This window comes from Pecten maximus, chromosome 15 (genome assembly GCF_902652985.1).
Source record: "Pecten maximus chromosome 15, xPecMax1.1, whole genome shotgun sequence".
Lineage (NCBI taxonomy): Eukaryota > Metazoa > Mollusca > Bivalvia > Pectinida > Pectinidae > Pecten > Pecten maximus.
The window spans coordinates 16,963,720-16,982,396 of record NC_047029.1 but is presented as its reverse complement, the minus strand read 5'-3'; the positions used below and the strand labels follow the sequence as shown (position 1 = coordinate 16,982,396).

At 34.8% G+C, this 18,677-nt stretch overlaps 1 protein-coding gene across 2 annotated transcripts; it reads left to right on the top strand.

The window, feature by feature from the left end:
* Positions 1-547: 547 nt before the first annotated feature.
* LOC117343253 (peptidoglycan-recognition protein SC2-like) lies at positions 548-10,791 on the top strand. Of its 2 annotated transcripts, none has more exons than XM_033905597.1 (6): positions 548-606; positions 4,860-5,099; positions 6,251-6,296; positions 7,886-8,113; positions 9,772-9,885; positions 10,170-10,791. In XM_033905597.1, exons 2-6 carry the CDS (start codon positions 4,875-4,877, stop codon positions 10,421-10,423), a joined length of 867 nt encoding a protein of 288 aa, XP_033761488.1. In that variant the 5' UTR covers positions 548-606; positions 4,860-4,874; the 3' UTR covers positions 10,424-10,791. The 2 variants fall into 2 exon arrangements, with proteins under 2 accessions (XP_033761488.1, XP_033761487.1); XM_033905596.1 differs by having other exon boundaries at positions 550-602.
* Positions 10,792-18,677: the final 7,886 nt, after the last annotated feature.

Below are 18,677 nucleotides of genomic sequence, written 5' to 3'. Positions count from 1 at the left end.
GTTCATTAGTAGAAGACTCCTGGCAGCCAATCAGGGAACAAGTTCAGTAGTAGAACACAGCCAATCAGGGAACAAGTTCAGTAGTAGGAGACAGCCAATCAGGGAACAAGTTTAGAACAAGTTTAGTAGTATGATATATCATACAAAGGAACACGTACAATAATTGTGAAGCGTTGGTTTAATGTCTGCCCTACACGGGCAGTTATTTAATCAATAGATGTCTATCATTCGCAATGAAAATTTTCGGCAAGCAAGATTGAAGAAAGACCTGCAAAATACTAAGGAATTATAAAAAACGACCGAAATGTGCTTCACAGTACACAGACATCTTTTCAAATTTGAAAACGAGGAAGTGTTTTGGTTATATGTCGTATTATATGCACCCAATATATCCAATTATTCATTAAATAACCAGTTTTCAACTGCGGGGATTTATGAGTCTGAAGGGATAATGCAAATTAAAGTTAATACATTAAAGGATGGTTACATGGTTTTATAGCCCCGATGATGTGGTGTTCCCCATGAGGTACCGTACACACTGTCATATCTCCTGGCGGCCTATCCTGTAGATCAGATAGCAGAGCTCACTCAGAACAGGACACGTAAGTAAGGGCCTCGCACAAGTTTTGTCATTTCTTATCGTTGTACGAACAACAAGTATCACAATGATTTGTTTACTTATTTTGATTGTCTTCAATTTTCATTGTTTTTATTTCCATCTTCCATCTTTCCTTGTCACGCCTTTGTATATACTGGTCTACAGAAGATGACACAAGGAAGTATGAAATACAAATAAATTCAATTAAGGCAGCCGATAACAGACGAATACTTATCAAATGTATTACATTGCACTTTCGTCTTTTTTAGAAGTTGAACAATGACAAAAATCGTATATAGTTGGTGACCATTGATACAATCTTTATAATGAAATGCAAAACCTGGACATGAAAGTATAACACCAAACCTGATCAAGGTAGTATAACACCAAACCTGGTCATGGTAGTATAACACCAAACCTGGTTATGGTAGTATAACACCTAACCTGGTCATGGTAGTATAACACCTAACCTGGTTATGGTAGTATAACACCTAACCTGGTCATGGCACATCTAACCTGGTTATGGTAGTATAACACCAAACCTGGTTATGGTAGTATAACACCAAACCTGGTTATGGTAGTATAACACCTAACCTGAACATGGTAGTATAACACCTAACCTGGTTATGGTAGTATAACACCAAACCTGGTTATGGTAGTATAACACCTAACCTGGTTATAGTAGTATAACACCTAACCTGGTTATGGTAGTATAACACCTAACCTTAAAACCAAACCTGGTTATGGTAGTATAACACCTAACCTGGTTATGGTAGTATAACACCAAACCTGCTTATGGTAGTATAACACCTAACCTGGTTATAGTAGTATAACACCTAACCTGGTTATGGTAGTATAACACCTAACCTGGTTATGGCAATATTACACATAACCTGGTTATGGGGTAGTATAACACCAAACCTTAAAACCAAACCTGGTTATGGTAGTATAACACTAAACCTGGTCATGGCACATCTAACCTGGTTATGGTAGTATAACACCAAACCTGGTTATGGTAGTATAACACCAAACCTGGTTATGGTAGTATAACACCTAACCTGAACATGGTAGTATAACACCTAACCTGGTTATGGTAGTATAACACCAAACCTGCTTATGGTAGTATAACACCTAACCTGGTTATAGTAGTATAACACCTAACCTGGTTATGGTAGTATAACACCTAACCTGGTTATGGCAATATTATACATAACCTGGTTATGGGGTAGTATAACACCAAACCTTAAAACCAAACCTGGTTATGGTAGTATAACACTAAACCTGGTCATGGCACATCTAACCTGGTTATGGTAGTATAACACCAAACCTGGTTATGGTAGTATAACACCAAACCTGGTTATGGTAGTATAACACCTAACCTGAACATGGTAGTATAACACCTAACCTGGTTATGGTAGTATAACACCAAACCTGGTTATGGTAGTATAACACCTAACCTGGTTATGGTAGTATAACACCTAACCTTAAAACCAAACCTGGTTATGGTAGTATAACACCAAACCTGGTTATGGTAGTATAACACCTAACCTGGTTATGGTAGTATAACACCAAACCTGCTTATGGTAGTATAACACCTAACCTGGTTATAGTAGTATAACACCTAACCTGGTTATGGTAGTATAACACCTAACCTGGTTATGGCAATATTACACATAACCTGGTTATGGGGTAGTATAACACCAAACCTTAAAACCAAACCTGGTTATGGTAGTATAACACTAAACCTGGTCATGGTAGTATAACACCTAACCTGGTCATATTGGAATAACACCACGACATGGCACCTGCAAGCTACAATAAGAACCTTTGTCACTTGATGAATAATTCTTTGATGACATTTTTCTTACCTACTCTTATGTGTAACATTACAAACAAGGGGTTATGACTACAGTTTACGGCACCGAGACTGATCGTCCGCCAGTACCTTGTGGCGTACGTAATAGTCAGAAAATAATCTGCAGTGGATTATTCCTGCCAAATATTGTCAACTTAGCACGACAGCCGCGGTGATATTGGTCTGTTATTACAGAATATATAACAAAACACAATATATTAAATTCCCAGTTTATTAATTGTTTGCAATATGTGTGGTCACGACTGAAGTTATTAACTATTTTTATTTAGTTCACAATGTAATTTTGTGTCGCCGCTTCTTGGCTAACACATCAATTTTAACATAATACTGAGCACTACGCTCCACATAAACAACAACAACAACATCAGTTTCCAAAGTCAAATCAAAAGTTCACAAATGAAAGTCACGAAATAAGTAAAGTGGAATATTATAAATGTTACCCTGGAAACAGCAGTAACATGCCTTAATACTTGAGAAAAATAATAACTGAAGGTTATGCTGCCGCGTAACGCCAACTGGCCGCAGCATGACTATTTTAGTCAAGTCAGGCCACCGCCACCCTAAAACGCTATTTTATATAGTTACTTTGACCTTAATCGCTTGACGACATCGATGTCGGTCATGCCTATTCAAAACTAGCATGGCTGCCGGATATGGCCTTCCAATGGTCATCGCCCGATACCTAACAAGTTTGCTTAACAGTTGATATCGTTCGGAGTCCATACACAAGCGATAACTATAGAACTCTTATCCAAGTAAAAGGTTGACGACGTGGAAGATAAGCATGTAACAAAACATGTTTTATCCTCATATAAGTTTATAATATCTTGGGCATAAAAACAACAGAAAATACCGACATGATAACGAAACCGTAATTCTAGCTCAAAATCGATAAGAAATGGGCAAAATGTAAACGATAGGCCAGACACTGAAGCCACAGACATGCCGCCCTCAGATATTGAGGACATTCCCCATACTTAAATTCTATAATATACAACGCGTGGAGATATGCCGGGTAGATATTTGCAGGAAGACTCCTTAAAAAGTACAAGGATAATTCACTCAGGTGCTGGGGGAGAGCTAGCATCTCCTGCTTTATCAAAGACTGTCCCATTCTCAATAAGAAAACTAAGTCCTTTACAACGGTACCACTACGCATATCAACAAGCATAGAGCACGTCTGATTTAATTTCGTATAAGGAAATAAAATACAATAAAGCTTTCCCATGGCCTTATCAACCTGCATCTCTCGCAAATTTGTGTTGATATTTTTGTCAGTAGCTGATATCTGTCACGACAATTATGGTAATGAGAACAAATCTTTAAATGTCAAAGTAACTAGGACATGTAACCACCATACGTAATGACAGTAGGTATGCTACTATCGAGAAGTTCCCTGCAGTAAGGGTGTACGAATTGTGCTACCCCCATTGCATGATCATAAAAAGCGACTTTAGAGATATGATCTTTTCTCCTCTTTCTAAACATCTTCCGTCTTCCTAATGTCTCCCTTGACACTGTCTCACGTTTGGCCTCTTGTGGAGCGTTCCCCCAATGAGGAAGGGGTTGGGTTCTGTCCCCTGACCAAGACATATCAGAGTCTATTAAATGTTAGTTGCTACTCCTGCTAAGCACTCAGTATTTCTGAAGTGGGACGACTAGTTTGTCCGTTTGTCATAATAATATGACCGGGTTGGGTGTCCTGCTGGATGTCTTTGACGTTGATGTAGAATAATAAAGTTGATATCACATTCGAGATATCACAAGATGACAAACACAAACATACCACAGCCTCCCAAAACACGCTATACACACTACACGCATTCGTTTCGCACACATAGGAGATTGTCCTTAAATGACCATATCTGTTGATAGGGCTGTTAGCAATAAAAAAAAAAACCCAGTCCAGACTATCCAGAAATGGAAAATTCAACACTAGGGCGCATTATACAGCTTGGTTATAAAATGACGCCTTCACATTGGGTAGGATGAAAAATTACCACAATAAGAGATAAGTATATAAATGTTCGTTAATCTTTCTTGATTAATCAATCATCTTGCATTTTTTTTAGATACTTATATGATTTTATCATAGTTGCAATCGTATAGATTCAACCTTAAATTTCCTTCAAATGATCCATGTGTTACAATATATTGCATACAGAAACATACTCGCAAGTAGTAGTAAATGTTATACCAGTAGGTTTAGATTGCGAAAAAAATGCAATTGTATTACTACCATGGCAATGGGATTTGTGACGTTTGATATGAATTTGTGGACAGTATTACGTATCTTGTCATTTTACACTATGTCACGTGATACATAGAATTGTATTCATGGGGGTTGTCAATGAATACATAATTGCGATTTATTTGATATTTCAGACACTATATACAACGATGATTTGGCACATTATCGTGTTCATTAACATCATCCACCGTACGATTGCGGAAGATGGGCACTGTGCTTGCGCTATTGGAAATGTAGCCGTTTACCGTGAAGCGGGGCGGTTGGAGACACAATTTTCGGTAATTCCATCAGGCCAGTGTGTACAGCACAGAGATGAGTTGAGATTCGTGACTCTGAGCAACACTACGTGGACATCGCTGGAGTATGCAGGACAGGTAAGAATACTCAGACCATGTGTATTCGCTGTTTCAATAAATGGTGTATTAAAATCACAATATACAATCATTGAATATGCGTGGTACAAAAACAGAAAATATCGACATGTGTTTTAACCATAGTGTTAAGCATGGTCTTAACCATATTCTTAACCACAGCCTTAATGATAGTCTTAACCATGGTCTTATCCATAGTCTTTTCAATGGTCTTAACTATGGTGTTAACCATAGTCTTAAGTTTAGTCTTATCCATGGTCTTAATAATAGTCTTATGCATGGTCTTAACAATAGTCTTAACCATAGTCTTAATCATGGTCTTAACCATAGCCTTAACCATAGTCTTATCCATGGTCTTAACCATAGCCTTAACCATAGTATTAACCATGGTCTTAACCATAGTCTTATCTATAGTCTAAACTATAATCTTAACCGAAGTCTTCACCATGGACTTAACCATAGCCTTAACCATAGTCTTATCCATGGTCTTAACCATAGTCTTATCTATAGTCTAAACTATAATCTTAACCATAGTCTTCACCATGGACTTAACCATAGCCTTAACCATAGTCTTATCCATGGTCTTAACCATAGTATTAACCATGATCTGAACCATAGTCTTATCTATAGTCTAAACTATAGCCTTAACCATAGTCTTATCCATGGTCTTAACCATAGTCTTATCTATAGTCTAAACTATAATCTTAACCATAGTCTTCACCATGGACTTAACCATAGCCTTAACCATAGTCTTATCCATGGTCTTAACCATAGTCTTATCTATAGTCTAAACTATAATCTTAACCATAGTCTTCACCATGGACTTAACCATAGTCTAACTACACTGGATCTCAGGAAACAATGCCATCATCATAATTACAAGACAATATAAAAATTGTTTAATATAACAGTTATCGTATCTAAGCTCGCCTTGTCTGAAAAACAAAATAATCTTTAGAGAAAGTGTGAATGCGTTCTGTCAGTTTTGTATGATTTATTGTAAAACGTTAAAAGGATACATTTGGAGGAAATGGGTTTAATCTTGTTGTGAGGATTCTGTATTAAATTATACTACGGTTTGATGTACTGATTAATATCGGTTATGTACATGTAGGTATTGTCTTTTAGAATATCATTTGTTTATTTTATGACAGATTGGATTCGTTGATTCTAACATGCTGTCCCCTGAAGTTTGGAATGGTAAGATATCAGTATATGGCCACCGGCAATTAACAATAACTAGAATACATGTATCAAGATTTTTAAGATATGCATGTATTGAAAAATTGTATAGATGAATTCCTGGCAATGGGGTTAACGTTTGATTATCTAACGTATTAATTGCGTGTGTAGAAGTACAGTAAATATAATACAATGATACCAAAATTGGCGCCAAGATTCAAAATATTGAAACAACTACATTTTTTGTACCATTGCCTACGGCATTAGCAAATCCATGAAATTCCTTTAAAAGGGAACGTTTCTGAAAAGTTGATTAAATCTTTGTTTTATCTGACTTTTATCAAGTATCTGTTCCATGTATATTTAGCTGATATATTTCACAAACCGGTTTGTGAATAAATGGTTGATAAGTTTCCCTGGGCATTTGATTATCGTTTTATGGTAGTAGATCTATATATTATATAATATTACACTTATGTTCGGACCTCAGTTGTCCACTACATCTCATCTTACAGCCGAATGATATCTAAAGATTGTATAAAAGACAAATTATCAGTACCTGTCAATATAAATCGAGAGTAAGATAGAAAGAGCGAAAACATGATTAGATAGAAACACAAATTATCAGTATCTGTCAATATAAATCGAAATTGCGATAGAGAGAGCAAAAAGTAATTAGATAGAAACACAAATAATCAGTACCTTTCAATATATATCGAGAGTGTGATAGAGAAAGCAAAAAATGATTATCTAGAAGCACAGGTTATCAGCCAGAGAGAGAGAGAGAACATAAAATAATCAAGAGGAAAAGTTATCACCACCTTTCAATACCAATCGAAACTAAGATAGAGCGAGCAAAAAATTAACTCAAAGAATTTCATCGATAAGGTATAAACGCTTTTAAACATTTAGGACCAGAAAATATTACTTCCTTTTTAAATAACAACTTTGAATGATAAACATAATCGGCCTGTGATCCATTGAATTATCCCGGATAATATTTTACACGTGTCACGAGCGTAAGAAACACAGGAGCCTTTGGGTATGGTAGTCAGAAATCTATTGTGACGGCATAATATGGACAATGACGTGACGTCACAATATGTAAAGGCTGTCTCATTTTGATCAATGCCTTCGCATTTTAACTTTAAAACCTGTCAAAATGTAAATTTTATTAAATCTCACGAAATGAAAACTCATTTAAGATCCTATACATCTTATTCTTGTTTAGTTGTAAACGTGTTGTTAGATTATAGATAACTATGGGCTATAATGCTGTCAAAGAATGCTAAGACACTGACAGCTGTATGGTGACGTTTTATATTTGTCATTTGCCATAACTTTAAGCATTAGATTCTCTTGTTTGGGAAATGTTTGCCCTATCATTCTCACAGAATACCAGTCACAGTGTTGCCGAAATCTAACATCAAATTTAACGCTGTTAATTGGACCGATTCTTGTGACGTCACGAGAACACAGGACTGTTCCTGAAAATTCATATTTCCCTTCTGGGTCTTTTATACAATCTTTTCATCCATTTTTCATGCTAAAAAAATATTGAAATTTGAAATAACATATTTACATTTTTATCAAACATTTACACCAAGGGGGGTGTCCAGATAGATCACAAAGTGTCCGAGATGTTCCAAATCAATGTCCACGGATCATCACACGACAGGAATGGGGAGCTCGGCCACCTTCACATCTAATTAGCAACCTTCCGGCTACCCCGCAGTATGTATTCATACACCACGGGGCAGGTTCACGTTGTTTTACTGAGAGCGCATGCTCAGACAAGGTTAAATCCTATCAGGACTTCCACATGGACACACGTGGTAAGGACACACTTACACATGTTTCTACCACAATACCCTGTGTTGTTCCACTCTCAAGTCATTGTATAAATGTGCCGACTGTTGGATATATATATGTTATATTTACATGTTTTGTTGCATTTGCCTATATGTCGTTTGTAAACCAAATTGTATTCATGAGACTGTATACTAAAATTTACAGTGATTCGGTCAGAGTAGGAATACAGCCCCAGGTGTTGCTGGTCAAAACAATGGCCGCCAGTTACTTTCGGCCTGGAGAGATTTCGAATACTAGCATTTATAATCCACAACAACAAAATAAAGCAACTTCACAAGTTATGAGAGTAATATTTTATAATTAAAACGAAATGTAGTTAACACAAAATAATTTTAAGCGCCGTTCTAGATCTAGGAATTATCAAATTGTCAATGTCGTCACACTCACAGGGGCTCGTTTTCGAATATTTAGAAATGTAAGATACGACAACATTAAAAGTCCAGTATCTATATATAAAAAAAAAATCTTGTGAACAATCAGGAGTATCAACATGGTTTCCGGTTGTGTATCTATATTGGATTTTAGTTGTGTGGTTATTCACTGATGTCAAAGGCCTACCTCACAAAATCGAGCCCCTGTAAAGTTGAAAATCGTCTGCTAGGTTGCGACTGGTTAGACTTGAATCTGTTTCGAACGAAATATCCTTGGAATCGTTTTCACCTACTGTCAAGGCGACTTTCTTTTAGAATTTAAGAACTGATATTCTTCTGAAAATAACGTCAATCCAGTCGAAAGAAACTTAAGCATTTCCGAGGAATCCAGACTGTCCTGTGCAATACCCGTTGACAGCCGCATCACTTCTAATTGTTAACCGTATAGCATTGCGCCCAAAAACGGCTTTGAATAATAAAAAAAATATGCAATTGTGAATAATTTGACGATATCTACAAACGTATATGACATAGAAAATAAAGCTAAATTTACGCAAAACCATTTGATGTGTTTGCTGTTAATAACGACACGAGGGGCTATATTATTCTATCTGGAAATTTCGGCTGTTCCTGCATTTGAAGTAGATAACGTCAGTGATAGGGTAAGCGGCAAATTTAAACGCGTCATAATCTACAGTAAATAAAAAAAAATTAATGAATGTAAATATAAGCATTGAACTGTTACCAAATGGTAGTATACAGTCGATATGAATACAATTTGGGTGACAGATAAATAGAATGTCGCTCGTTAGCGTTGCAAAAAGTCGCTAAAGCTCGTGTCTTTTTGTAACTTTTAAAAAATAACTTACTCGTGTGAAATAAATTCCATATCCAACAACCACTCGTTGTGTAACCTCTATTTATTCCACAGTTGCGCCGAGATTATACACAAATCTGGAGCAATTGAATCTGTAAATAACATTGGATGACTTTCTAAAATAGTATATTATTAAAAGAAATGCATGGTTGAATAACTCTGAGCCGCATAACTTTCACTATTTAAAAAAAATATGTATGAACAGGACCACTTACATAGGATGGTGAGATACCGGATATGATACAATTCCTTTTGTTATAACATACTGTAATTGACATTAATTATGCAATGAGTAGTCCGATATCAGCTTAAACCAACGTTTGTTTGTCAGGGTGAATTAGATATCGGATACAATCTACCTTTTTTTGTCAAGGTTGGTGGGATATCGGCTACAGTTTCGTTGTGGGTGAAGATGGTAACGTTTACGAGGCTAGAGGTTGGGACAAGATAGGCGCCCACACCTATGGTCATAATTCAGTGGGAATAGGTAAGTCTACACACGTAATACAAGGTGTATACCATACCAACAGAAGCTGAAGGTCATATACTTATGTTGAAGGTCATACTGGTGATGAAGGTAATATACAAATGGCAAAACAAATCTGAATTAGATACAAAGTATCGTGACTGTTTACTAGGTTGAAATGATTAAAAATGTTTTATCATGTCAGTTTCGACAATCTAATACGAAATATGTCTGTTTTTGTTAAGCGTGTATTTATTCAAATGTGTAAATTATTTTCGTTCTACACGATTTTCATTTACACACAGGTATATCAGTCATTGGAGACTTTCGAACGGTCACTCCAAACCAGGCAGCTTTGAATGCTGTAACACAGCTAATCGCGTGTGGTGTAAACACTGGCAAGATTCAGACCAATTACACCATGCAGGGACACTGTGACGTAGTACGTACTGAATGCCCAGGGAAATCCTTCTTGGACATCCTCAACACTTGGCCACATTACCACCGTCCTAATGGCAGCTACTGTCCTCCATTTGATGAATCAATTCAAATGAAATAAATTATTACTCCAAAGAACACACTTTGAATTTTGAGTGTATATTGTGGAAAGGCATTGTAATGACATTGATCCTGGTTTAGCGCCTTCGTCGTTACTTTTATCATGTTCAATTGATTCCACCTCTTGCCTGGATACGGGGCGGGGCGGTTTAAGAATAAGTATAAGTAAGAGTAAGAATCAGTCATAACTGTGGTGTAACATCATAAAACACTGTGCAGAAAAAGTAAGTCACGTGACATTAGTTTATAAACGTATCAGACAACAATATAATGCAACCCATTTGTTTGTACCATGGGTCATTTTTCATGAATTCGTTCATTCATTGGCGAAACCGGTAGACGTTTGGAAATAAAGAAAAAGTCACCCTATCCCGAGCGTGTTGTGATTGATTCCTACGATTGGTCCGTCCTTCTACGACTCGTCGGTGGTGTATAGTCTATATATAGTCTGTATGTGTAGCCTGTATGTGTAGTCTATATAGTCTGTATGTGTAGTCTATATAGTCTGTATGTGTAGTCTATATAGTCTGTATGTGTAGTCTATATAGTCTGTATGTGTAGCCTGTATGTATAGTCTGTATGTGTAGCCTGTATGTAAAGTCTATATAGTCTGTATGTATAGTCTATATAGTCTGTATGTGTAGCCTGTATGTATAGTCTATAAATAGTCTGTATGTGTAGTCTATATAGTCTGTAGGTATAGTCTATATAGTCTGTATGTGTAGCCTGTATGTATAGTCTATATAGTCTGTATGTATAGTCTATATATAGTCTGTATGTGTAGCCTGTATGTATAGTCTATATATAGTCTGTATGTGTAGCCTGTATGTGTAATCTATATAGTCTGTATGTGTAGCCTGTATGTGTAGTCTATATAGTCTGTATGTATAGTCTATATATAGTCTGTATGTGTAGCCTGTATGTGTAGTCTATATAGTCTGTATGTATAGTCTATATAGTCTGTATGTGTAGCCTGTATGTATAGTCTATATAGTCTGTATGTATAGTCTATATAGTCTGTATGTGTAGCCTGTATGTATAGTCTATATATAGTCTGTATGTGTAGCCTGTATGTATAGTCTATATATAGTCTGTATGTGTAGCCTGTATGTATAGTCTATATATAGTCTGTATGTGTAGCCTGTATGTATAGTCTATATATAGTCTGTATGTGTAGCCTGTATGTATAGTCTATATATAGTCTGTATGTGTAGCCTGTATGTATAGTCTATATATAGTCTGTATGTGTAGCCTGTATGTGTAGTCTATATAGTCTGTATGTGTAGCCTGTATGTGTAGTCTATATAGTCTGTATGTATAGTCTATATATAGTCTGTATGTGTAGCCTGTATGTGTAGTCTATATAGTCTGTATGTATAGTCTATATAGTCTGTATGTGTAGCCTGTATGTATAGTCAATATAGTCTGTATGTATAGTCTATATAGTCTGTATGTGTAGCCTGTATGTATAGTCTATATATAGTCTGTATGTGTAGCCTGTATGTATAGTCTATATATAGTCTGTATGTGTAGCCTGTATGTATAGTCTATATATAGTCTGTATGTGTAGCCTGTATGTATAGTCTATATATAGTCTGTATGTGTAGCCTGTATGTATAGTCTATATATAGTCTGTATGTGTAGCCTGTATGTATAGTCTATATATAGTCTGTATGTGTAGCCTGTATGTATAGTCTATATAGCCTGTATGTATAGTCTATAAAGTCTGTATGTGTAGTCTATATAGTCTGTATGTGTAGTCTATATAGTCTGTATGTATAGTCTATATAGTCTGTATGTGTAGTCTATATGTATAGTCTATATAGTCTGTATGTGTAGTCTATATGGTCTGTATGTGTAGTCTATATGTATAGTCTATATAGTCTGTATGTGTAGCCTGTATGTATAGTCTATATATAGTCTGTATGTGTAGTCTATATGTATAGTCTATATAGTCTGTATGTGTAGCCTGTATGTATAGTCTATATAGTCTGTATGTGTAGTCTATATGGTCTGTATGTGTAGTCTATATGTATAGTCTATATAGTCTGTATGTGTAGCCTGTATGTATAGTCTATATATAGTCTGTATGTGTAGTCTATATAGTCTGTATGTGTAGTCTATATAGTCTATATAGTCTGTATGTATAGTCTATATAGTCTGTATGTATAGTCTATATAGTCTGTATGTGTAGCCTGTATGTATATTCTATATAGTCTGTATATGTAGCCTGTATGTGTAGTCTGTATGTGTAGTCTGTATGTGTAGTCTATATAGTCTATATAGTCTGTATGTATAGTCTATATAGTCTGTATGTATAGTCTATATAGTCTGTATGTATAGTCTATATAGTCTGTATGTGTAGCCTGTATGTATAGTCTATATAGTCTGTATATGTAGCCTGTATGTATAATCTGTATGTGTAGCCTGTATGTATAGTCTATATAGTCTGTATGTATAGTCTATATGTATAGTCTATATGTGTAGTGTATATAGTCTGTATGTATAGTCGATATAGTATGTATGTGTAGCCTGTATCTATAGTCTGTATGTGTAGCCTGAATGTATAGTCTATATGTATAGTCTATATAGTCTGTATGTATAGTCTATATAGTCTGTATGTGTAGCCTGTATGTATAGTCTATATGTGTAGCCTGTATGTGTAGTCTATATAGTCTGTATGTGTAGCCTGTATGTATAGTCTATATAGTCTGTATGTGTAGCCTGTATGTATAGTCTGTATGTGTAGCCTGTATGTATAGTCTATATAGTCTGTATGTATAGTCTATATAGTCTGTATGTGTAGCCTGTATGTATAGTCTATATATAGTCTGTATGTGTAGCCTGTATGTATAGTCTATATATAGTCTGTATGTGTAGCCTGTATGTATAGTCTATATATAGTCTGTATGTGTAGCCTGTATGTATAGTCTATATATAGTCTGTATGTGTAGCCTGTATGTATAGTCTATATATAGTCTGTATGTGTAGCCTGTATGTATAGTCTATATATAGTCTGTATGTGTAGCCTGTATGTATAGTCTATATATAGTCTGTATGTGTAGCCTGTATGTATAGTCTATATAGCCTGTATGTATAGTCTATAAAGTCTGTATGTGTAGTCTATAGTCTGTATGTGTAGTCTATATAGTCTGTATGTATAGTCTATATAGTCTGTATGTGTAGTCTATATGTATAGTCTATATAGTCTGTATGTGTAGTCTATATGGTCTGTATGTGTAGTCTATATGTATAGTCTATATAGTCTGTATGTGTAGCCTGTATGTATAGTCTATATAGTCTGTATGTATAGTCTATATATAGTCTGTATGTGTAGCCTGTATGTATAGTCTATATATAGTCTGTATGTGTAGCCTGTATGATATAGTCTATGTACTTATATAGTCTGTATGTGTAGCCTGTATGTGTAGTCTATATAGTCTGTATGTATAGTCTATATATGTCTGTATGTGCCTGTATGTATATCTATATAGTCTGTAGTGTCTATATAGTCGTGTGTATCGTATGTATAGTCTATATAGTCTGTATGTGTAGCCTGTATGTATAGTCTATATGTGTAGCCTGTATGTATAGTCTATATAGTCTGTATGTGTAGCCTGTATGTATAGTCTATATATAGTCTGTATGTGTAGCCTGTATGTATAGTCTATATAGTCTGTATGTGTAGCCTGTATGTATAGTCTGTATGTATAGTCTGTATGTGTAGCCTGTATGTAGTCTATATAGTCTGTATGTGTAGCCTGTATGTATAGTCTATATATAGTCCTGTATGTGTTAAGCCGTGTGTTTGCGTATGTATAGTCTATATAGTCTGTATGTGTAGCCTGGTATGTATAGTCTTTTATATAGTCTGTATGTGTAGCCTGTATGTATAGTCTATATAGTCTGTATGTTACCTGTATGTATGTCTATATGCTGTATTTGCCTTATGTATGTCTATTAGTCTGTATGTTAGCCTGTATGTTATGTCTATATAGTCTGTATGTGTAGTCTATATAGTCTGTATGTGTAGCCTGTATGTATAGTCTATATAGTCTGTATGTGTACTATTGTAGTCTATATAGTCTGTATGTATAGTCTTTATAGTCTGTATGTATAGTCTATATAGTCTGTATGTATAGTCTGTATGTATAGTCTATATAGTCTGTATGTGTAGCCTGTATGTATAGTCTATATAGTCTGTATGTATAGTCTATATGGTCTGTATGTGTAGCCTGTATGTATAGTCTATATAGTCTGTATGTGTAGCCTGTATGTATAGTCTATATATAGTCTGTATGTGTAGCCTGTATGTATAGTCTATATATGTCTGTATGTTGTAGCCTGTATGTATAGTCTATTATACGTATGTAGCTTATGTTGTATGTATAGTCTATATTATAGTCTATAGGTATGTATGTATGTATCTATATAGTCTGTATGTGTAGTCTATATAGTCTGTATGTATAGTCTATATAGTCTTATGTGTATGTGTAGTCTTATAGTCTGTATGTATAGTCTATATAGTCTGTATGTTAGCTTATGTTATCATATAGTCTGTATTTACTGTATGTTAGTCTATATGTAGTCTGTATGTGTAGTCTTATATGTATAGTCTATATAGTCTGTATGTTAGTCATAGTCTGTATGTATAGTCTATATATCTGTATGTTAGTCTATATGCTGTATGTCTAGGTATGTGTAGTCTATATAGTCTGTATGTATAGCCTGTATGTATAGTCTATATAGTCTGTATGTATAGTCTATATAGTCTGTATGTATAGTCTGTATGTATAGTCTATATAGCCTGTATGTATAGTCTATATAGTCTGTATGTGTAGTCTATATAGTCTGTATGTGTAGCCTGTATGTATAGTCTATATAGTCTGTATGTATAGTCTATATAGTCTGTATGTATAGTCTATATAGTCTGTATGTGTAGTCTATATCTGATGTGTAGCTGTATTATAGTCTATATAGTCTGTATAGTATGTATAGTCTGTATGTGTAGTCCTGTATGATAGTTTAGTCTGTATGTATAGTCTATATAGTCTATATAGTGCTGTATGTATAGTCTATAGTCGTATGTGTCCTGTATGTATAGTCTTTATAGTCTGTATGTATAGTCTATATAGTCTGTTTGTATAGTCTATATGTATAGTCTATATAGTCTGTATGTATAGTCTGTATGTGTAGCCTGTATGTATAGTCTATATAGTCTGTATGTATAGTCTGTATGTATAGTCTAATATGTCTGTATGTGTATAGTCTGTATGTATAGTCATAGTATGTATGCCTGTATGTTAGTCTATAGTCTGTATGTGTAGCCTGTATGTATAGTCTATAGTCTGTATGTATAGTCTATATAGTCTGTATTGTAGCTGTATGTATAGTCTATATAGTCTGTATGTGTAGTCTTAGTATAGTCTATATGTGTAGCCTGTATGTGTAGTCCTATTAGTCTGTATGTGTAGCCTGTATGTATAGTCTATTATAGTGCTGTATGTGTAGCCTGTATGTATAGTCATATGTCTGTATGTGTAGCCTGTATGTATAGTCTATATAAGTCTGTATGTGATAGTCTATATGTCTGTATGTGTAGCCTGTATGTATAGTCTATATATAGTCTGTATGTGTAGCCTGTATGTATAGTCTATTATAGTCTTGTGTATGTTAAGCCTGTATGTTAATGTCTATAGTCATATAGTCCTGTATGTATGTCTGATAGCCTGTATGTTAGTCTATAAGTCTGTATGGTAGCGTATGTCTATATAGTCTGTATGTGTAGCCTGTATGTATAGTCTGTATGTTAGTCTGTATGTGTAGCTCTGTATGTATAGTCTATATTAGTCTGTATCTGTATGATAGTCATAAGTCTATGTATAGTCTATATATAGTCTGTATGTGTAGCCTGTATGTATAGTCTATATAGCCTGTATGTATAGTCTATAAGTCTGTATGTGTAGTGTATAGTATAGTCTAGTATGTGTTAGTCTATATATGTCCTGTATAGTCTTATGTATAGTCTATATAGTCTGTATGTATAGTCTGTATGTATAGTCTATATGTATGTATGTATAGCCTGTATCTATAGTCTGTATGTGTAGTCTGTATGTATAGTCTATATAGTCTGTATGTGTCTGTATGTATAGTCTATATATAGTCTGTATGTGTAGTCTATATGTATAGTCTATATTAGTGCTGTATGTGTAGTCTAAGTCTGTATGTGTAGTCTATAGTCATATGTCTGTATGTGTAGTCTGATTGTAGTCTGTATTGTGCCTGTATGTATGTCTAATACGTATGTATAGTCTATATAGTCTGTATGTGTAGCCTGTATGTATAGTCTATAGTATAGTCTGTAGTGTGTAGTCTATATAGTCTGTATGTGTAGCCGTATTATAGTCTATATAGTGTCCTGTATGTATAGTCTATATAGTCTGTATGGTACCTAGTCGTAGTATAGTCTGTATGTGTAGCCTGTATGTCTTATGTCTAGTATTAGTCTGTATGTGTAGCCTGTTATGCTATAGTCTGTATGTTGTAAGTCTGTATGTGTAGTCGATATAGTTATGTGTAGTCTGTATGTATAGTCTATATAGTCTGTATGTATAGTCTAATATAGTCTGTAGTGTATAGTTCGTAGTCATATACTGATGTTAGCCTGATGTTAGATGTTGTAGCCTCTGTATGTATGTCTATAGTCTGTATTGTAGCCTGTATGTATAATCTCGTATGTGTAGCCTGTATGTATAGTCTTATATAGTCTGTATGTATAGTCTATATAGTGTGAGCCTTATGTATAGTCTATATGTATAGTCGTATATAGTCTGTATTAGCTATAGTCTGTATGGTATGGTATAGTCTGTATGTATAGTCTATATGTGTAGCCTGTATGTAGTCTATATAGTCTGTATGTGTAGCCTGTATGTATAGCCTGTATGTATAGTCTATATAGTCTGTATGTGTAGTCTATATAGTCTGTATGTGTAGTCTATATAGTCTGTATGTATAGTCTATAAAGTCTGTATGTGTAGTCTATATAGTCTGTATGTGTAGCCTGTATGTATAGTCTATATAGTCTGTATGTGTAGCCTGTATGTATAGTCTGTATGTGTAGCCTGTATGTATAGTCTATATAGTCTGTATTTGTAGCCTGTATGTATAGTCTGTATGTGTAGCCTGTATGTATAGTCTATATGTATAGTCTATATAGTCTGTATGTATAGTCTGTATATGTAGCCTGTATGTATAGTCTATATGTGTAGCCTGTATGTATAGTCTATATAGCCTGTATGTGTAGCCTGTATGTATATGTATATGTCTGTATGTGTAGCCTAGTATATCTAATAGCTGTATGTAGCCTGTATGTATAGTCTATATAGTCTGTAATGTGTAGCCTGTATATAGCTTATAGTCTGATTGTATTATTAGTCTGTATGCCTTATAGTCTATATATGTAGTCTGTATAGTTAAGTCTTATAGTCTGTAGTGTAGCCTGTATGTATAGTCTATATGTCTGTATGTGTAGCCTGTATGTATAGTCTATATAGTCTGTATTGTATAGTAGCATAGTCTGTATGTATAGTCTATATAGTCTGTATGTGTAGCCTGTATGTATAGTCGATATAGTCTGTATGTGTAGCCTGTATGTATAGTCGATATAGTCTGTATGTGTAGCCTGTATGTATAGTCTATATAGTCTGTATGTGTAGCCTGTATGTATAGTCTGTATGTATAGTCTGTATGTATAGTCTATATAGCCTGTATGTGTAGCCTTTATGTATAGTCTATATGTATAGTCTATATAGTCTGTATGTGTAGTCTATATAGTCTGTATGTGTAGCCTTTATGTATAGTCTGTATATGTATAGACTGTATGTGTAGCCTGTATGTAAAGTCTATATAGTCTGTATGTGTAGCCTGTATGTATAGTCTATATAGTCTGTATGTGTAGCCTGTATGTATAGTCTATATAGTCTGTATGTGTAGCCTGTATGTAAAGTCTATATAGTCTGTATGTGTAGCCTGTATGTATAGTCTATATAGTCTGTATGTGTAGCCTGTATGTATAGTCTATAGTCTGTATGTGTATGTATGTCTAATGTACTTATGTTAGCCTGTATTAAGTCATAAGCTGTATGTGTAGCCTGTATGTATAGTCCTGTATGTATAGTCTATATAGTCTGTATGTAAGTAAGTCTGTATGTATAGTCTATATGAGTCTGTATGTGTAGCCTGTATGTAAAGTTAAT

Excerpts from the sequence above, each read along its gene's own strand:
- LOC117343253 (XM_033905597.1), top strand. The coding sequence starts at position 4,875 with ATGATTTGGCACATTATCGTGTTCATTAACATCATCCACCGTACGATT. Across the intron at positions 6,297-7,885 it reads GTCCCCTGAAGTTTGGAATG|GGGGGTGTCCAGATAGATCA; the intron begins GTAAGATATCAG and ends ATTTACACCAAG. Across the intron at positions 8,114-9,771 it reads CTTCCACATGGACACACGTG|GTTGGTGGGATATCGGCTAC; the intron begins GTAAGGACACAC and ends TTTTTTGTCAAG.